This window comes from Onychostoma macrolepis, chromosome 03 (assembly GCF_012432095.1).
Source record: "Onychostoma macrolepis isolate SWU-2019 chromosome 03, ASM1243209v1, whole genome shotgun sequence".
Taxonomy (NCBI): domain Eukaryota; kingdom Metazoa; phylum Chordata; class Actinopteri; order Cypriniformes; family Cyprinidae; genus Onychostoma; species Onychostoma macrolepis.
In genome coordinates, this window is record NC_081157.1 from 29,515,632 (window position 1) to 29,538,114 (window position 22,483).

Below are 22,483 nucleotides of genomic sequence, written 5' to 3' on the forward strand. Positions count from 1 at the left end.
AATACAGGTGAAACCTAAGTCTCAAACCATTTGCCCTCTTTGCCAGCAGGTGGCAGGATTGAATACGCATTGGAGTACATACAACAACTGTTTCCATTTCTTTAATGCTTTACCTAGTCCCAAAATAAAACCAAACATGTACAATTGATAATAATAAGCTCTGCTAAAGGGTTTTATAGAATGTTAAGCAATTAAGACAATAATATGCATGATGCATGCATTATCAACCAACAGCAACAGCTTCTGTACAACTTTATGGTAAATTTAAAGTAAAACCTTTTTTTTTTTTTAGACATATTTTGAAGTGTAGTTCATATGATCGCTTACTAGCAGTGTGAGAATTTCAGACCTTCATGATTTATTGAATGAAAACAGGTGATTGGCGTATAGAGCAGCTAATAATAACTAATTATTTCATGATCATTGTAGTCACTACTTGCAGGCTCAGGCTTAGCTACAAAAAATTAAAAACTTTCACATTTTACAGAACTGTCAGACAACTAGTTTGAAAGTGTTCGCTTGTATACACTACTGTTCGAAAGTTTGAATACCTCGCTCACGGTAAAGTATATGCTGTTTTCCTGCTCAAGAAACATTTCTTGTCATTGTTGGAAACATTTGTGCTGATTAATATTTTTGTGGAAACCATGACACATTTTTCAGGATTCTTTGATGAACAGGAAGTATAAAAGAACAGCATTTATTTGAACCTTTTGTAACACTGTGAATGTCTTTACTGTGACTTTTGCTAAATTTGGTATGCTCAGGCTGAATAAAAGTATTAATTTCTTTCAAAAATAAAATCTTACAAACTCCAGACTTTTGAATGGTAGTGTAAATATTACTTGCAGATAAATGTGAAAACAAAACAGACAAAATTATGTCAGTTGAAACCACAAACAAGGAAGAATATGATGCCTTTGCAACTAATAACATCATTTCTGCATATTTCCTGTGTTTGCTAAGTATATTCAACTGACCACTGCTCTGGCTCGCTGGCTATTAGCTTCTCAGTTCATTTCTCAATCTTGCACTAAAATAGGAGATACAGGTCATCTTTCATGGGTTACACTGTTTTGTACAATGTCAAATTTCTCTTTCAGCTTAGCTTACGTTTTAAAACAACAACATCAGCTTTGCATACATGTAGATTAAACATTAATACAGTGTTGTAGCATCTTGTTGCATTTCCTCAACTTGTTCTCAACAACATTAGCCGTTTGTTTTAACCGTCAGTTTGTTCAAACTGTAGGAAATTAAGGGCCCTTTTCGACAGACAGATTTTAGGAACTGCCACATACCACATTCACACATAAGCAGTTCCCCATAACTCTTTGCAAGGAAGAATACTGCCTGTCCGTAGTTCCTGAATAGATCCTGCTATTCAAAACAGGCTGGAGTTCATTTTCTTTCGATTCTGATAGCACAGAAGGGAGGCTATTTTGGGCTGAGAGGCGGAGACTGTCCGTTACCATCCCCAAAAAGACTTTTAAGCTTGGAATGAAGATCCTGCCACACCTCACCCATCTAGATCAGAGCAAAATAAGGCACATCAGTAAATATTAGAAGGCTTTATTAGGATCGAAGTAATAAAACTAACTCACATTAAAATGAATCGCTTTAACACAGACATAAATAAAAGATAAGCTTACCTCTTTATGTCCCTGCACCTGTGAGTTTACAAATGCCCCCAGGATGTGAGACGTAATGGGCAGGTAGGTGAATATGAGCTGGCTCTCCTGGTGCAGGCAGAACAGGGAGAAGTAGTTGCGCAGCTCCATGGCCTGAATGGCGTTTTCTTGCTGCCGTGAGTCAGAGATCACAGTGAGGTTACAGTGTGGTCACATCTTCCCACCCTAACCTCCATCATCATCATCATCATCATTATCACAACGAGCCACCCAGCAGTTAAAAACCACTGGATCGTGACATGCTATTTGAAGGCTAGACAGATATTGTATGTGCCTCACATGATTTGGCATTGCATCAATATCAGTTAAGAATGAGGGAGTGTTTCTCTTGTCCTCCAGCTGGACAGGGCCTTTATGTTTTTTTATAACAAAATTAAATTGATAAATCAAATTGTTAAATGAGAAAATAAAATGAACGTGCAAAATGGCTGCACAAATGATCAATTAAATGCTTCAATGAAAGTTTGGTCAGTGTATAAAGTTTATAGACTTAACAAAATGAAATGGGTTGCTAGGAATTACTTGGTGGCTTATAAAAAGGTACTGCGTCCTTGCTGAATAAGGGCCAGATTTACTAAACAGGGCAAATTAGCATTAGAGCACAATTCTATCAAAGCGCTGATGGGAGAAAATTCTGTGTGTGATTTATTGAAAATGCGCACAATAAAGAACATAGACACAACATCTCATTTCCATAATGACCAGTGCAATCTACCAAGAGAAGCGCAAATTGCCGCCTGCTTTAAGACGTGCTTTTTTGGGCGTTAAATAATGCTGCAAATACTACTAAATTGACGAGCGCAAAACTTAGTAAATTGCGTTGTGTGATTCATTTAAATACTCTCCTCCCATAAATTTACAGATCAAAAGGGAAATATTCGATTGAATATTCAATAAGGTGAGTTGCAAAATAACTGTCCACGCCTTTTCAGTGCTAATAGTTTTTTAGCTGATAGTATATCTGGCCCTATAAGTGTTCATTTCTTTCAAAAATAAATAAAAGTAAATCAATGCAAATCTTACTCAGACCAAATAGTAGTGTATTACCAAATCTAATCAAATTCTGAAAAATATTTAATATCTTAAGATAAATGTTTTTGTTCTCTGTACAAGGTTTTTTTCTAATCAAATCTTTCACAAACCTCCACGCATCCTTAGCAGCCTCTCTAGACCCCAGTTTGAAAATGCAGGCCTAAACAAGATTTATAAAAAAATAAATACATTTTTTTTTTTTTTTTAAAAGAGCGGTCTACTACTACCTCTCCAAAGAGGCAGAAATCTTAATTCAGATGCCTGCGGCATCCCCAGAGGGATTTTGAGGATACAACTTCTTGCTCAAGGGCTTTGGTTTCAAGCCCTTCAGATCAATTTCACCTACTAAATTAAAAGGATGTATCAGTGCCCCTCAAGCTACTGGTCCCCACTTTTCCCCTCTGGTAATTCTACCTGACAATCTGCTGTAGCACTGTCTGTGTGTGTGTGTGTGTGTGTGTGTGGGCTGACCTGGACGATGCGGGACTCCAGCTGTTCGACAGAAACCTGTTCTTTAGGCTGCACTGTGGCACTCAGCATTTGTCTTTTCATTACACCGTACTTCTGCAGCGCACGCTGGTGTTCGTGCAAGACTCCTTTCTCATGTCGTTCACACAAGTCCTGTATGACACCACAAATACACACTCATAAAATCTTATGTGCCATGGCTCAGTGGTAACTTATGTACTTTGAGCTTCGGTGCTCATGTGGGTAACACAGGTTTGAATTCAACTTGCAACACAAGCCAATACTGTAACTCCTCTCTCTCCCCATTATTTAATGTCCTCTCTAGATAAACAGTGGATGAAAACAGCAAATTACAACTCGTTTGCTATATGCCAAGACTTCTGAAAAAGTCAAAATTCAGAAAAAAAAATACCAGTCAAAAAGTTTGTGGTAATTACCGTTTGTTTTAAAAAAGTTTTTTAAATAAACATCTCATGATAACGTTTTTCAAAGTCTCTTATTAAGGCTGTATTTATTTGATCAAAAGTACAATAAAAACATTAATACTATGAAATGTTATTGCAAATTAAAATAACTCTTTTCTATTTGAAATGTTCTGTTCAAATGTAATTTATTCCTGTGGTGTTAAAGCTGTATTTTCAGCAGCATTACTCCAGTCTTCAGTGTCACATGATCCTTCAGAAATCATTATAAGATGCTGATTTGCAGCTTAAAAACATGTATTATCATCAATAACAATTATTTTGACTGGTACTGTTTTAACTGCATAATCTTTTAACAGCCCTCAAAGTCATATTTCAATTTATTTCCTCTAAATGGGCAAAAATTCAAAGAAAAACATTTTAGCTGTGGCTAAATGTTTAAGCCCATAAATACTCACCCTGTACGACTGCAGCAAGTCCAGGAACAGATTCAGTTTTTCCACCACATCATCCTCCTCTCTTCTGCCCTGTATTAAATAAACAAATTAAATTCCTCTGTAGCAGCACGCAGCCAGTTCACGTGATATGTGTGGGCAGCACAGTACCTGTTGGGCAGCTTTTTCAGACAGAAGTGAGAACTCAAAAGAAAGCCCTTTGACAGAGCGTCTGAGAGCAGCCCAAGGACTCTTGCAGGATGCCAGGATAGGCACAGGTGACTCATCTGATCCCAAAGAACTGGAGCGGAGAGAGACCAAAGCTGAAATCTATGGCAGGTAGTCATAAGCATCTGATAATCAGGCCCCCTTAACCACTGAAAAAATCTGGTATTTTCCACCTACTCAAGCAGTTAATGTTACTGCACTCTACTGTACCACTGTACATAAGAGATAATGCACAGTCAAATGTGACCCTGGACCACAAAACCATAAGGGTCCATTTTTTTAAATTTCGATTTATACATTATCTGAAAGCTGAATAAATAAGCTTTCCATTGGACGGGATAGGACGATATATGGCCGAGATACAACTATTTGTAAATCTGGAAACTGAGGGTGCAAATTAAAAAAAAAAAAAAAAATCTAAATATTGAGAAAATTGCTTTTAAAGTTGTCCAAATGAAGCTCTTAGCAATGCACATTACTAATCAAAAATTAAGTTTTGATATATTTACAGTAGGAAATTTACAAAATCTCTTCATGGAACATGCACTGTAAAAAATGAATCATGGGTCTTGTAATTTTCATTAAAAAAATTAAGGTGATAATTAAAAATAGTGAGTATATTTCATTAAAGAAATTGTGATTCAGTGTTGTATAGAAAATATTGAGGACTTTTTACTAATAAAACCAAGAGATGTGTTTTCCTCAATTTTTTAAAGGAAACTTAAGCAGTTTTGAGGCTTGATTTGAGGAACTGATCAAACTAAAAAAAAAAAAAATTAAGGAAAGAAAGCTGCCTAATTTTATTTTAAGAGAATTAGCTCAATTTTGCAGTTTTATTTTAGAAGTGATTGTTAGTTCCCAGCATGCTTTGCGTATGGCTGGATATGGAGAGTACATTTTGAAATCAAATGCTATTTTATGTGTTTTTGAGTGAAGGGAAACATCTATTAATGGTTAATGTTCAGTTATGTTTGACATTTGAAAGAGTTTCTGTTACATTGAAGTTTCCATTGTGCAGTGCAATCGTTACCATTGTGCAGAAGAGTAGCGTTTATGGTTATGGATACTACTCCTATAAGGCATTAAGCCTTGTTCAATGAACAGTAGCTTTGCTAGTGCCAGTGCAGTACTTTCTAGTATTTCTCAAGTATTTTCCTACTTGAGCTGTTTAGCTGTATACAGTCTTTTAAATGTACAAAATAACTCAGTCAAATACAAACAGGCCTCACTCAAAATCACAGACTTTTAAGAATCAACTTAAAATAAATGAGCACATTTCACAAATTATATTAAATTCATTGTGTCATAAATTAATTAATTTAGGAGATTTTACATGATTTATTCAGGTAGATTCCATTAAAAAAAAAAAAAACAAGTCTTAAAACCTACTCAAAAATATTAAGTGTAATATTCTTACCATAATTTTTAAAAGTAAATAGCCTGTTCTATATTTTTTTTTAGAGTGTGGTCTTTACTTAATATCCTAATGATTTTTGGCATAAAAGAAAAATCAATAATTTTGACCCATACAATGTATTTTTGGCTATTGCTACAAATATACCCCAGTGACTTAAAGGAACACTCCACTTTTTTTGGAAATAGGCTCATTCTCCAACTCCCCCAGAGTTAATAAGTTGAGTTTTACCGTTTTTGAATCCATTCAGCTGATCTCTGGATCTGGCGATAGCACTTTTAGCATAGCTTAGCATAGATCATTGAATCCGATTAGACCAGTAGCATCGCGTTCAAAAATGACCAAAGAGTTTCGATATTTGTCCTATTTAAAACTTGGCTCTTCTGTAGTTATATCGTGTACTAAGACCGGCGGAAAATGAAAAGTTGCGATTTTCTAGGCTGATATGATTAGGAACTATACTCTCATTCCGGCGTAATAATCAAGGAACTTTGCTGCCGTACCATGGCCGCAGCAGGCGCAGTGATATTACGCAGCGCCTGAAAGTAGTCCCCAGCTAGGTAACTAGTTATAATATATGGGGGAGTTGGAGAATGAGCCTATTTCCAAAAAAAGTGGAGTGTTCCTTTAAGACTGGTTTTGTGGTCCAGGGTCACAAATAGTCACCATCCAAAAATAAACCCTTACAGGCTGGTGGTAGAAAAAAAACAAAAAAACTGGTAGACATTTCTTTAGACATTCTACTAACAGTAAGTAACTTTGCAACTACATGTCAACTAGCAGTCATTACAGTATTAGTAGACTGTCTGCTTAATATCTTCTAACACTTTATTTTGATGGGTCCACAATATACAGCATGATGACTATCAGAAACAAGTATATGTCAACTTATTCTACTAACCCTAAACCTACCCTTACAGTCTACTCTGAGAGTTAGTAAACATGTAGTTGCAAATTAATGAGAATTAGTTGACATGTAGTTACAAAGTTACTTATAGTTAGTAGAATGTCTAAAGTGGACTATCGAAATAAAGTGTAACCTTTTATAGATAAAAATCTACAGCTGCCTTTATATTTTAAACATTCTAAACATGGCCTCTAAATGGCCAAAAACATCTTAGCTGTGGTATTATTTATTTATACATCTAACAGTACTAACTGTTTTGTATAGATAAAATATATTTTTATCAATAAAAATGTATAGTTGCCTTTATATTTTGAACATTCTGATTTGTTTTTTCTTTCTACATGTCTAAGACCGTGGTTCTCAACCGTTTTTAAATGACAGACTGTAACAACTGTAATTAAAATAACAATAATTCAATTCTAGAACTTTAGGGGTGAATTCAATTAAGAAATATCTTGTTTTAAAGCTTGCTTTGACTTATTTTAAAACATTTGAGGCCTCCTTGGAAGTTGCCCTTGGATGTGGACCTCAGAGCCCTGCTTGAGAACCACTGGTTTATGAGATTCACATAGATTCAGAAACAGCCCTCAGGATCAGGTGGTACCTGAGCTCCTTCCCAAACATCAGCAGATCTGTGGCGTTCTCCTTCGAGCGCTGGGCCATCCTCTCTGCCCTGTCCCGTAACTTCTGAAAACTGTAATGGATATTTTTGATGAGCTCTCTGCTGGATGAAAACTGACTTTGGATATCCCCTGGGAGGTAATCCTGCAGGAGAAAAGAAAGAAAGAAAAAAAAAAAACACAAAACAGACAAGCAATATTTATTATATAAAAAAGTTATGAATATTATGACATTTGAACAAAAACATACATTCTAACATGTAAAGTCAAATAAAACTGAATCAAACCTTGGCCTGCGTTGCATATTTGCAAGTCATGAACTCATCACCCATTTTTCTGCAAGCATCTCTAAGCTTAGTTTGGACATCCTGTTGGACATAAATATGGAAATCTGGAATGTCTATCAAGAATATAAAACAATTTATACATTTCCTTTCTCAAGCCGGAACTGGCATATCTAAAGTACTTTTAAATGCATTTTTCTTGCAGTATAAAATATCATAAAAATTCAATACCATTTATCTAGAAATTTGAATCAAGTTTAGGGTTAGCAAAAAAACTAAATCCACACCGAGCCACTGAAGGTGAGGAATGTTTTCACAAGCTCATCCTCGGAAAAGACAGGGTGTCGTGCCACAAGATTCAGAAACCTGCCCAGAGCTCGTCTCCGCCCTTCAATGAACTCTCGCTCTGACATGGAGGTCAGGACTGCAGAGGCACCAAAGAACAGAGAAAAGATTAAACTTTTCCAGAAACAACAAAACATAGCCCTTCCATTAATAAAACACAGAAAGGCACTTTCTGGTACTCAGTTACTATGGAAGTACAAGTTGCTGAAGTCTGCAGAAAAACAGAACAAGTTTACTTTTTTTAAACCTTGGCAGAGCTACGATTGTTTGTCTGGTGCATTCCCAGAAAGCATTGAATGTCACAGCATAGTCTAAGTGGGAAACACAAGACTATAGTCTACAGGTTTGATTACAAACTTTTCACAGGCTGAGATTTTACAGTGAATAAATCAACACCTTACCTCCTTTCAGCGCCCTTTTGGGAGGAAGTGCTGGCACAACTCTGTAAGCATATCTCTGAAGCAGGAGCTCATGGAAGACATCAAAATCATTGTATCGCCGATAGACTGATAATGTAAAACGCTGCAAAAGGGCACATAGTAGATAAACTATCAGCGATATGTTTAAATATTAAAAAAGTTTTTAACCCTTTTCTCCTTTGCAAAGTCAAGCATTTTATCTCAACTGATCAAGGAAAATGATTCCTCCATGTTTTGTTTGTCCTTGTTTACACATTTATCTTGGACTGTCCACATGTGATTGGATCATTTGATACAGACATTAAAGCCATTTTTCAGCTACATATGGAGAGAAGTAATTTTTGTTTGTGCACCATGACACAGTATGACTCAACTAATGGTTTAGGGTATAGAGTTGGATTTATTTATTTATTTTTTCTGACCAAAGACAGAAAAACTCAAAACTTGTAAACCAGATCTTTTGAAAGAATAGTTCTCACAAAAATGAAAATTTCCTAAACATGTACTCACCCTCAGGCCATCCAAGGTGTAGTTGAGATTGTTTCTTCATCGGGAAAGATTTGGAGAAATTTAACATTACATCACTTGCTCAGCAATGGATCCTCTGCAGTGAATGGGTGCCGTCAGAATTAAAGTTAAACAGCTGATAAAACATCACAATATTCCACAAGTAATGACTCCAGTCCATCATTTAATGTCTTGTCAAGTGAAAAGCTGCATGTTTGTAAGAAACAAATCCATCATTAAGATGTTTCAACTTTAAATCACTTCTGGCCAAAATACCAGACCATAATCTATAATAATGCTTCCTCCAGTGAAAAAGTCCATCCTGTAGTCCTCTCACATCGAAATCCACCAACATGTTTGTCAAGAACTGTTTTTGCTTATAAACAGTGCTTGATCTGTGTATATTTCTATCCTGATTCAGACAAGATGAGTTTTCCACTGGAAAAAGCAATATTATGGAAATATTTCATATTTCAGCCAGAAGCAATTAACTTCAATTATTGTGATGTCTTTATCAGCTGTTTGGACTCTCATTTTGATGGCAACCATTCACTGCAGAGAATCCATTAGTGAGAAAGTTATGAAATGCTAAATTTCTCCAAATATGTTATGTGAAGAAACAAACTCATCTACATCTCTGATAACTTAAGGGTGGGTTAATTATCAGCAAATTTTTACTTTTGGGATGAGCTTTAATGCCGCCTCTAAAGTCACTCACCTCACTGGTGACCTGATACTCCACGTGTTTAAGAAACAGCCCCTTCTTCTCGGGAATGAGCTCAACTTTAATGGTGTCCTTCTTCAACAGCTCTGCCAGAGTCAAAGACAAGTTCAAAGGACTCTCCTGAACCGTCTGCATCTTCAGACTCTGAAGCTCCTTCGGTTCTCCCAACTGAGGCTTTGGCAACTCTTAAAAAAAACATGACATATAACAGTGACTGTACTGTATTTAAAGAGGTGTGACAGCCAGATGTGACTGACTAAACATTACATGTGTTTATAATCACTTAATAAGATAAAGAAGAAGATTGCTTTCTTTCTATCTCTGTTCCATGAGAGTCTCGTGACAGCAAACAAATGACACAGCATTACAGAAAAGTCACAAGGAAAGACAAATAATGAGAGAAAAAACAATAAACAATGTTGAGCTGTGTGGCACACAACATTTTTTTCTGTGGTTTGTGTTTCCAGTTTAGAAACGAAAGTCTGGAAAATGGGAAAAAACAACTTGACCTAGCAAAAAGTTGCCTCAGCAGATTCAACCCAGGATCTTTGCTTTTGTTTGGTGGAATGCAAAAAAAAAGTTTCTTGGTCATTCCAAAGAGAGATTTGGCATGCAGTTGACAGGAAACTTGGTCTTGCTTAGAGGAAAAAACAGGAAACATCACTTTTAAAGCACACAGTCAACTGTCATACTGGCAACACCTGAAATAACACAAGTATTAAATAAAAACTTTAACTCTTCAGAGCTCTTATATGAATCATATGTGATGAAAAACACTCAAACACACCATCGCACAACCTGTCCAACAAAATCATAGACCTGAGTAATGTAAATAATACATGCATACTGTATAAAATAGGGTGAGAACACTTTATGATTTTTCTCTTAGAAAAAAAAAGGAATAAAATCCTCACATATTAAGCTCTGCTCTTGTGCAAATCACTGCAAACAGATGGTGACACTGAAATGCAGCTTGAATGTAATTCAGTTGGGACAGCATGTAAGAGGCAATTTAAAATCACATGATGTGAACAAAAGGCAGTTTTTATGGAGACTTAACTAGGGTTACTGACTTTAAAATGGCATTTGATCAAGCTACACATTTACCACAGTCAGCTGAGGAATAGATATGCTTATGCTTACCTTGTATGAAATTCTCCAGCAGTTTGGGACTAGGCGGTTTTCCTTGTTGAGCAAGGGCAATGAGAGCCAAGCCTTTATACAGCGAGACTTTACTTAGGAATCCATCACCACTGTTTACATGTTCAGCTATCTAAAATGCATATGAGATCATTTTCAGCCTGTGCAGAATAAGTCCCACAAGAAAACCATACCATTTTCATTTCCAGGCATACATAATGTCATTAAACAAAGCCTGCGGGATGTAATTCAGCTAACTATCAGCTACGTTCTTTCTAGCCAGTTACGACATGTAATCCTAGAGCAAGTCTCACCTGGTTTTGAACGGTGATGGAGAGAGATGTTCTGCTGAGAACTCTCTGGAATACACTGACAGGCACTCGTTCATCAGTTCTGGAGCAGATGGCTTGGTGTACTTCACGATAGTATGAAGGGACAGTTCCTACATTCAAAAGACCATACGAGCTAGTGTTGACATAATAAATTGATTGACTTGGTATGGGTGACTGGGAACATTTCAATTTTGTTACTAGTGAACACACTGAAATAATCTTTTTTTCCAAACAAACTGATTGCTCCAACACTGACAGAATATTGTAGTTACGCAATTCATTTGTATTTTTTATTTTTTTTTTATTGAAGAGTTCAGCAAGTTCTCGGGACGTTAGACACAAACAATGTAAGTCTAACACAAATGGAAACACGACAGAACTTTATAAAAATGACATTAAATACAAATGCCACCGCAAGCATATAGTAGGCTATATTAATTTAATAGAAACACAGTTGAAATGTATTCTATTCAAAATACATTTCAAGAACTGTTTGGAATTTAATGGCTTTTGAGTATCCATTCGAATCCAATGGCGTCGGACAAAATTTAAATATTCGCAGAGAAAATGATTTGATTGGTTTAAATCAGACTATCAAAATGGCAACATTCAGCCTATAAGGATGGGTGTATTGACTGCATGCATAGGCCTAATCAATATAATTAACCATTCGGCTCTGCGCAACTCCTTCACGAATCGTTAAAATGGTGTCAAATATTTAAAATATTATATAGGACATATATTATATGGACATATCAGCTTTAAATTACTAACTAGCTTTGATGTGTCAGGAAATCTTGAATTAACAGGTAATGTAGGCTGCTATAGTCACTAAACAGGTGAAACCAGTGAAACAACAAATACAAAGAAACATTTACCCAAGAACGTAAAGCGCATAACTCGCGTTAAAGTGACTCGAGTTGTCACTCTCGATATTTTAAAACCCCATCAGAGAAATTTTAGAAGTCAAGAAAACAAATTCGCAGACAACTGCCAGTACAGCAGTTAAATAAATAAACACGCACGGCAAAACATTATCTGAAACTGTGCGATATTTCGCTTAAATGCCTGTGATTTCTACTCCTTACCTTCATTGATGTCCGCTGCCATAGTTTAGATGTCATGTGAGTGCGATGGCACCTCCATGTGATTTCCTGCAGAAAAGAGCAGGAATGTCCCTCTCCTTAAAGTTGCAGTGATGTGGAAACACATGGTACAGTATGTGACAGTGGGTGGAGCCTCAGGTTCAACAGGCTCTTTGAGGACAAACACATCTTTATATGACATTATACACTGGTTTTATATGGTTACAATGTTTTTTAGAAGGTAATTCACTCAGAGATGTGATCTGTTACAAAGACAATATAGCTTACAAGACATGTCAAAACAAAACAAAACAAAACAAAACAACCACACTAAACTCATGTGCTATATTGTATAGATTTACCTTTACAATAAATAAACCAGAAACAAAATAAGTAAACAAACATTGCCATTACCTTTTGACACTTGTGTAATTTATTGCTCATGATTTTTTATATATATATATATTTTTTTTGCCTACTATAGTAGACTAACTATTCCAGAGAATAATGACTATGCATGAGGGGAAGAAAAATGTTATGCCATTGCAATGTGAAGGTCTATGAAACCTCTGATCACTTTACAATGTTCCTCTTTTAGTCAAAATAATTTTCTGTTGAAGTCAAAACAACACATCCTGGACTAAATCCAATTTAAGTTCAGGGAACTGAAAATAATAGTCATGAAGAGTTTATTAGTTATAAAGTATTGAGATTAAATTGTATGTACTTTTTTTTTTCTGACCAAGAAAAGATTTAAGATATTTGAATGCATCAGCGAATACATGATACAACTATTTTTGATAAAGCTGAGATCACATTAAAAGTTAATTTGAGAATTGATTATGAGTAATATAAGAAACCTTGATGAATCATTCCTTGAGACCTAAATACTTTTTATTTATATTCACATTGCATTAATGTTTCCAGTAAAGTGTGAACTGCTCAGCATATTGTTGACTAATTACCAAATTAGCTCTGTGAAGCTTAAATGCCAAAGATCAAAATTACTTGCACATCTTAGCTCATGCAAATGTATTAATGCCAGAGCAACTACAGTGGAATGAAACTGAAAAAGCATGTTTTTTATTACCAAATCTACTAATTTAGACAGGTACCAGTTTTTGGTTATGGCACTAAAATGATGCAATTGTTTAAGTTCTTTCACAAAGTATGTTAAGCAGCTTTGTGAGACAGTCTATTTATCTTGCCAGATTTAAGAGATGTAGCCTATATAAAAGAGTTTAGATATTCTCAGTCTGTACATTCTAAGTTTGATATTAAATCTAGAATCAGTTTCATTTATGAAAGATGCAATGTGTGTGTGTCAGAGTATATCTGAAGGGCCAAACATTATTACTTTGATGATGATGTACATTGCCATTAACCATCTTAAATTAAACCCACTCCAATTACACTTTTGTTTCTCCATCCTGGCATATATCTTTATGTATGTTCATTCTTTGGTGAATTGTATGTTCTATTCAGCATAATAACAGAAACCATCACAGGTTTCATTTAGACTTGTTTCGAGGAAGTGTGTTGACTAACTTGCAGGCATAAAGACAGAATTCAGATATTCATTTATTGTGCCATGAATGGGTAACAAACCAGCAAACCCAAACTTGCTTAGGTTTGAATTCCTTAAGCTTTTGGTCAAAGTTCATTTTTTCTCCATATGACCAAATGCATTATGGGGGTCAGGTTCAATTTGATAAAAGTTCACTATATCAGGTCTTTCTTTCAAACCAAAAACTAGCTGTAGTTTTGTGAAAATTTTTGACTTGGCCGAAAAGTGTGCATTTATTTTGCGCACTGATTCCCCAAAATGCTTTCAACATAATGCTGTATCAGCATAATATTTTCCTTCTACTTAATTTGTTGTCGTAAATTGTGTTTTTAAAGTCTCAATTCAATCTTCTTCATCAGAAATTAAATTTAATATGGTTAAAAAGCACATTGGTTGTGACTTGCTTTAGTCTAATGCAGCATTTAACCTTAAAAAAAAATGAAATTGCTAGTATAAATTTCATAAAGAAAACAGTAAAGTAGAAGAACTAAAACAGTATTTTCTTGTAAACATACTCCAATAATCTTTGTTTTATTTACAATTAAAAATAAATATAAACAAAAGTGTAGTTACAGTGTAGTTGTTTTTTTAATACTGTGACAAAAAAAAAAAAAAAATCACATTTTAACCTAAAACATCTACATGGCATTTGATTTCATTTATTTTTTTTATTTAATTTAATAAATAATTTTATATTTTATATTTTATTTAAAAAAATGTTTTCAATCATTTTACACCATGGGATTTTATGTTACCCAAAAACATTGTGTCTGCTGTGAAATATCATCACATGTTTTTATACAATTATTACAACTTATTTGATTTCATTTTTTTATTTAATTTCTTGTAAAAAAATTAACTATACATTAAATTTATATTTAATTAAATAATACATTTTCCAGTTATCACTATATCATTCATTTTATATTTTTGTCATGTTACCGTTAATATACCTTAAAGGAATATGTGTAAAAATCAACCAGCTGTTAAGCAGCATAAAAGTATCATCAGCCTCCCTTTCCAAAAAGAACATTTTTAAAAAATATTAATAAAAAAACACGTAATAGGTGTGTAGTGTGTGTAGTATAGTGTCTGAGCACTAGATGCCAGCATTCTCAACAGTTGTCTCGTACCCTGATAAGCCTCCACTATCTCAACGTGAGTTTGTTGCGGTGCCATGGGGCTCGTTGCTTGATTGTTCTTCACTCACTCACACTGGATTAGAGATCATCTCACCGAGTTTAGTCGGCGGGGAGGAGTCGCGTGGCGTCCACTAACCCACACACAGACATCTCGACTTCACAAACACCTTCCCCGGTCATTTGGGACTAATAAGGACAAAAGAACGGAGGAGTTCCACCGTGGGAATGACGGAGCCGCAGACAAACGCTTGGCACTAATCTCGGCCAATGACTGACATCAAGCAAAGGAGATACATTTTATAACTGGCTGGCGTTGAGAGCAGCCTGAGGATTGAGGCTTGAGTCTCGAAAGGATTCGGCTCTGAATGCTTGCATATCTCAGGGTTATTGTGTGCGTGCGTGTAGTTTTAATGTATCCAAACAATAGGCAGTTTGGAGAGGGGAAGTAGGAGCTTGTAATACACGCTTCCCTTGTGTTTGCCAGCCAGCCGATAGGAATAGGAAAGCTGAAGTCCTGTTTTACACAGCTGGACACTTCTGATGCGTTTAAATAATTAGCTGCTTCTTCTTTTTTTCTTCTTCTTCTTCTTTTTTTTTTTTACTTAACAATCAGTTTTCGGCGCTTTGAACAACTAACGTTAGTCGGTTTTAGCTCCATATCACTATGGATGAAGAACGATAGATGTGCATTTTCCAGGGAAGAGCAGCTTTATGTTTGACTTTATAGTCTAATGATATTGTTTAAGCACTGACAGAAGTTTTAAACTTCCTGCTTTAGTTTCTCTCGGCTCGGAGTGTTATTGTCATAAAGACTATGGCAGCCGTTGTGAATTACTCTCCTCCGTGGTGGGTTAATCTTCTCCACAGACTGCCTCACTTTAATCTGCAATTTGAACAAACCAGCAGTGATTTTCGACCGGAGGACTCCTCATACCAGCAGGTAAGTCCATGTATTACAGTAACACTGCTGCTGTTTGATACAGCAACACGTGTAGATGAAATTCTGTGTGGTAATATGAAATGGTTTGTGTTGAAAAGTTGATAATAACGATTGAAAACCATTCTAAGTAATATCACACAAGAGTGCTGTTATTCTGAATATAGGCACAGCTGTAGTAGCAGCCGTGCTGATATTCAGTGTATAACATGACTAAGTTTGCTTGAATTAAGTGATTTATTTTATTTAATCTTTGTTTGAGACATATGTTGACCCAGTTAGTTCATGTATTTCTTCTCAGCCAACTAAATTAGTTATAAAAGTAGCCAAAGCATCAAGGTTTGCTTGTCACCTTGCAAAGCTGGACTGGAGCAGTGTATATGACTGGAGCAAAGCGACATTTCTCCATTTGGTCAAAGAGTTCTATAATCATTCCAGATTTTCCATCTGTGACTTTCCAGCACAGTAGTGAACATTGCGTTCAAGTCATGTTGAAAAGGTTGTATTTATGGGGACATTCTAAATCGCTTAATGTGGCTTAAAGGTTTAGTTCAGCCAAAAATTCTGTCATTAATTACTCACCCTCATGTAGTTCCAAACACACAAGACCTTCGTTCATCTTCAGAACATAAATTAAGATATTTTTTGACGAAATCCGAGCGCTTTCTGATGCTGCATAGACAGCAATGGAACTACCACGGTCAAGGCCCAGAAAGGTAGTAAGGACATCAAGCTACGAGAATACTTTTTGTGCGCAAAGAAAACAAAAATAATGACTTTATACTACAATTTCTTCTCTTCCATGTCAGTCTTCGATGCGCGTTCATAAGAGTACCACAATGTGCAAAAACGATTCTCGTAGCTTCATACAATTGCTGTTGTTCATACAACAACTGATGTCACATGGACTATTTTAACAATATCCTTACTACCTTTCTGTGACTTGACCTGGTTTCAGTTGTGTTGTTGTCTATGCAGGGTCAGAAAGTTCTTGTCTTGTATCAAAAATGTCTCAAATTGAATTCTGAAGATGAACGAAGGTCTTACAGGTTTGGAATGACATGAGGCTGAGTAATTAATGACAGAATTTTCATTTTTGGCTGAACTAACCCTTTTATGTTCTAAAACAACGACCAGGGGAAAACCAGTTTTCTCTCATAATTCTTGCCGTAAACACTGTCCACTATTAAGACAATGGCACTCTAATCCAAATAGCAAGATAAGATTTATACATATATGTTTTCCCCTTAGAAAACCATTATGAAGAAAATGCTTAAAATGGCTTAATGTTCTTAGCAATTGATATTAAAAGAACAAACTCAGTATACACATTACATTAGTAATAAAGCATACTCTGTACAACGTACAAACATACATCTGTAAATATGAACTGCCCAGGAGGACTGAAACACACCAACAAACCCATATATACCTCTTTGTCTATTGAGTTAGAGCACTAGAACAAACTGTTCATTTTAGTTCAATAGATAGTAAGAGCTTATCTCTTAAAGAGATTATGCAGATCTTTTTTCATGTGCACATGTCTTTGTGCCATAACATGGCGGTAACTATAATTCAATCTTTATTATGAATTCTTTATTGTTATTGCATCTCTCTGCTGAACACACCCAGGCCAGGCGTGGCTGGTAAAGGTAGAAAGTAGGCTTCTGAGCACCCTTTCAACTACTTGGCTGTAGTCTTTCATCATAGAGACAACAGATGGCCTAAAGACAAGCCAGGAGTGCAGTAAGCCTGGTGACAATACCTCTAATCAAAGCTCCTTAAATCAAGTTCAGCCTTCACTGTTGTTCGCTTTATGGAGTGTTGGGTGAAACCAGTTGGTAACTTGAAATACAGATGTAAAGAAGTCATAATTGTGCTTGACCATTACCATCAACCTGAGCAAATGGCAAGTTTTAAATGACAAATTTGGGACACCATGAATGTAAACTAAAATGCACTTTTAACATACTCGCTTTGTATTTATTCACCACTTGTAGTACACTTGAGTGTACTAGTGTATGAAAGATGGTTCAAGTGTACTGCAAGTGGTAACTTAATACAATTTTTAAATGGAGATAGTGGGCCTCATTTCAGTCTAACGTAGAAACAAGCGCAGATCCGAGCGCACAAATCAATTTACTACAGAGCTCACATGTGATTTATGAAACATTCGTATGCCGCCAATCCCATTGTACGAAAGATTGCACGTTGATAAATGTGGCGGAAGGAAACAATCGTCGTTTGAATATCACGCCCCTAAAAACACCCCGGTTTAGAAGCCTCGCCCCTAAAGTTTACGACACGGAGAAACGTAAATGAAAGAGAAATTGATCTTACTCCAAAAACACCCTTTAACCTTATATTTGCAAACAATGGCATTCATTTATATGTATATTAAATGCCAGTAAATATAACTAAACATTTATAAACATTATAAACACTATATAGATTATTTAGTTATCCTTAATCCACAACAAACCCTTTAAATTTAACGGTATTACAGAACAAGAATGAAAAAATGAGTAGCTAAAAAATTATATTAAACTATGAAGTAAAATGCAAATTAGGCTATAGTGGCATAAACAGAATACAACGTCAAGCTAAAATGAATTTATCAAAGCGAAACTAAACGGCATTGGGCTCACAAGCCTCTCTCATTCGACATCCAAATGTTTCCATTTTTGCCATGTAACATTTGGTTGCTAAACTATTATATGTGATGTAAACAAGGCTTTGTACTTCTCTTGTGTTCCAATATCCACGTAAAACATCATCCTTCATATGCAATAAATGTTTGTTTCGGTGCTGCACGCTGATTTTACAGTGGACCTTGTAAATTGTGCAGTGTAACTTTTATGTTTGGTTGACTGCATTTTAGTTTGATTAATGGCTGAAATATCAAGTTAGTAACGCTGAAATGTTGTGTGTGCGCGTGTGAGGCACCTGCGCGATCACCGATCAGTTAAATTTTAAAAAATAAAGATACAAAGAAAACAAATAATATGCATTAAGAGTGTTAAATGAAAGAGCATTAAACGAAAGTGGCCTATACTTGTCGCACTATTTTTTCTTTTGTTAATCTGTTAATTAAGAGAAAAATATTTTGTGTAGCCCTATTTATTTTATTCCTTTTATAATTTCTGTTTTTCTCCATTCACAGAAGCACTGCAGGTGCAGAGATTTGATCGTAGCCACCGCTCGCGTCCAATTTTCGGTCGTACGTTCGTTTCGTAAATGAGGCCCAGTATGTTAAAAGTGCATTTTAGTTCATATTCATGGTGTCCCAAAATAAATAGCACAGTTGAGTACATTTAGATGATCTTAAGAAGTACTAAAGAATAATTTTTAGTTTAAGTGCAAAATTAGTGTGCAAAAATAGAGCATCTGGGTAGACCGTTTTACCTTTGTGCATCCACTAAATATCACCTCAACACTATTTAATGAATTGCAGCAAAATGTAAGTTTGACTTGTGTCCAAAAATGTCTAAATACTTTTTTTAGCTGCTGTATATGTTTATATGATGGTGAGAATCACTTCTCTTTCAGCTAGAAGTGTAGAGGAACTAGATCAAGGCAAGAATGAGTAGATTAATTTAGAAACAGCAGTTGCAAGCTTAATGCTCAGTGGTCTTCTAGCTTATAGTTCCTGGAAATAATGCAGGCACAAAGATGTAAAAGTTCCTCGAGAAAGCAGCTGAGATGGAGAGCAGAGGTGAAGGCAGGGAATTCAGTGCTTCTGGGCCATAAAGCCCAGGATAGAATGTCAGCTGTTTGAAAACGTTTTACCGGGGATTTTTCGAAGCATCAGCACTGGAAGAATGTCTTAAAACAGCATGGCAGAAACAAGGTAAAGCACATGATGAAGCAATTTTCTGTTTTTACAGTTGTGTTAAGGGATCTAACCTCCTCTTGTCAGATGCCATTGACATCAGGTGCATACAGAATTACAGACAACTGTATTTGAAATGTCTAGAAGCTCCTCTGCATGGTTGGAGAGGAAGGCCTAAGTCCTAAACAATAGTTTTTACTATAACATATTTAAAGTAAAGGGTACCCTTTGCAGCATCAAGTAGTCATGCATTCTTTTTTTTTTTTTAGAAAGTAAATAATTAAAATGTGACTTTCGTATTATTAATATAGAGGAAAATCTAAATTATTAGTTAAAGAACATTATCAGATTTCTCAGTTATGGTACTGCCACTGATTATATTACAGTTTATGGCTGAAATATTGAAGAAAAAAATCATTTTGATTCTCTACGTTTATCATACAAAATAAAATAATAATAGACAGGATGCTTGAGCAGCTTGTATTAGCAGCCTGTTCTATGTAGCATTTGTCCTGGAGTCAAAGCGCACAGAGTGAATGATAACAGACAGACAGACAGCACAGCTGAGGATGGGGAGAGAGAGAGAGAGAGAGAGAGGGGGACACCTGCTGTCCACTGAATGGCACTTGTTCACAGGATTGGAATTAACTAGATATGTCATCTCGTTTGGCCACTAGTTAGGGGTTAATCTCACTCCTGATGTGCTTATCTGTGAACTTTGTTCTACTTTTAATTTCAGCTCAATATTTTTACTTTTGAATAGTCTGTTTCCATTAAGAAGAACAAAGCTTTTAGCTCAAAATCATTACTTATTGATGCCGCTGCCTAAATATTCATTTGTTGGGGACTGCTTGTAGCGTGGAGTGAGATGACAGGTTATTAATGTTGCTCAGCAGACTGTGTCAAGAAATGTTAAGTTGCCCAGCTAATGCATGTACTAAAGAAAGTTTGGGTAATGAGTTTACCTTTAGCACAGGAGTTACTGCCCTTAAAATGGTGTGTGTCTGTGAAATTTCTTTTTTTTTATTTTTATATTTTAACCAGATGTATTTATTTTATCCTACAGATAAGGAATGCTACCATTAGATTTTATACTATTAGGTTACCATTAGATACCATTAGGGTCTATTAGAATTATTTTTTTTTTTTTAAATGTGAAAGTAGTCTCTGAAGGTCACCAATGCAGTATTTGTTTGATTAAAACTAGCTACAGCAAAAACAGTAATATAATGGAATTTATTACAATTTAAAATCAGTGTTTTCTGTATTTTAATGTAATTTAAAATATAATTTATTCCTGTGATAGTAAAGCTGAATTTTCAGCATTAGTACCCCAGTCACATGATCCTTCAGAAATCATTCTAATATGTTGATTTGCTCAGTAAACATTTATTATTATCAATGTTGAAAACAGTTGTGCTGTTTAATATTTTACTATTATTTTTTCAGGATTCCTTGATATTGTTCAAAAGAATAGAAATAAAAATTTTTTCTAACATTTATTACTGATTTACTGACTCTAAATTTTGAATGGTAATGGACATCAAATCATTTTAAAATTCTATAATATTTAGTCTTGAAACTAAAAAAAAATCTATAACATTGACAGAAGTGACTTTAAGCATCACAACATTATAATGTGTACAGTAATTCTGAGATTTGCTAAAAAATTGCATTTGACAGTGTTATTAAATTATTAGCATTAAAGGAAAAACTAATAACATTTAATAAAATGAATAGGCATTATAGGCACAATTAAATATCCAGTATATCAACTAATAATGATAAATTAAAAATATCTTTCATATTTGCCGATAACTCTGAAATCTTTGGGGCCAACGTTCCATCTGTGAACTCAAGTGGATTGTACCAGTGTCTAATATTCTAGTTGAACTTCACCCTTTCCCATCCCTTAACACTACTCATTGGCTATCAATGGGTATTGCATTGAGAAAAGCATGTCTCATGTTTACAAAGGCCAGGACTGTGGGAGTTTGGGCAGTGCTTCTCACGAATCGCCGTGGATGAAAGCCAAGCTGTGAAGGGGAGGTCCAGTCAGTGGGATGATGGATGAGACTGGAGCTCTGGGTTTGTTTGAGTGAGGAGTCTGAGGACAGACCTGCCAGTGGATGAGGAAGGCACACAAGGCTAACTTGAGTGTGCCGCCACTGGGTTGTCTACCATGAGTTGATTAACCTGAATGATGATGTTTGGGAAATCTCTTATAGTTAAATAAGTCATTTTTTTCCGGAGTTAGGAATGGATATGACATTCGCAAACATTACTTGAAATAAGTTGATATTGCCCTGTGAAAAGTGGTGGTATTTTCATACTTAGACTTCAGCAAAATCCGCTTAGAAAGAACAGTTTCAGCTGAAAGTTTAGCATGGTTTGATAAAGACTAAGTATATTTAAATTGAAACATAAAATGACAATAATGGAGCATTGAATGGAACCCTTTAAATGCATAAAAAATTTCTTGGAAATTTGTATCAACCATCCAGATTCCGCTGAGAGCCATAAACAATTTGCCTTTTATCCCGACGACCTAGAGATACCAGATACCAAATACAAGATTTGCCAAATCCAAACCTTCGTACTTCATTCATGTTCTTAAAGACCTTGTGTGTTGACGTAACAACTGGGAAAAAGGAATACTTGACTTGAAGTAAACGATTGAAGCATGGAATGAAAATTATTATTTTTTTAAATACATGATTTTGATCTTCTTGTGAACTATTTGTCTGTTTCACCTTTTACATTTTTTTTTGACCTCGTAATTTTTTTAAACAAAATAGGTGAAAATTAGTGAAACTACTTTCTCTCTGGTAACGTATGCCAGCGTTTTCCAATAATTATTTCCACTTAAACCGCACCCTTTTCTTACAATCATCTGCAAGCTCACATTCAGATTGGCCTCCATCCAATCAAAAATCAACAGATAGAACCGAGT

At 35.4% G+C, this 22,483-nt stretch overlaps 2 protein-coding genes across 3 annotated transcripts in view; one reads left to right on the top strand and one right to left on the bottom strand.

The window, feature by feature from the left end:
• Positions 1-85: 85 nt before the first annotated feature.
• On the bottom strand, positions 86-14,823 carry snx8a (sorting nexin 8a). Its single transcript, XM_058768460.1, has 14 exons — positions 14,753-14,823; positions 12,056-12,121; positions 10,950-11,077; positions 10,639-10,768; positions 9,490-9,680; positions 8,247-8,367; positions 7,788-7,924; positions 7,504-7,584; positions 7,201-7,361; positions 4,219-4,348; positions 4,072-4,140; positions 3,195-3,344; positions 1,653-1,802; positions 86-1,527 (listed from the first exon to the last, which is right to left on the bottom strand). Exons 2-14 carry the CDS (start codon positions 12,075-12,077, stop codon positions 1,438-1,440), a joined length of 1,560 nt encoding a protein of 519 aa, XP_058624443.1. The 5' UTR covers positions 12,078-12,121; positions 14,753-14,823; the 3' UTR covers positions 86-1,437.
• Positions 14,824-15,566: 743 nt separating this feature from the next.
• Positions 15,567-22,483, top strand: part of ttyh3a (tweety family member 3a) — a 66,767-nt gene continuing 59,850 nt past the window's right edge. For both annotated transcript variants that reach the window (XM_058768458.1, XM_058768459.1), the window contains exon 1: positions 15,567-15,701. In XM_058768458.1, coding sequence (XP_058624441.1) covers positions 15,576-15,701 — 126 coding nt within the window. In that variant the 5' untranslated portion in view covers positions 15,567-15,575. The remainder of the gene's footprint in view (positions 15,702-22,483) is intronic.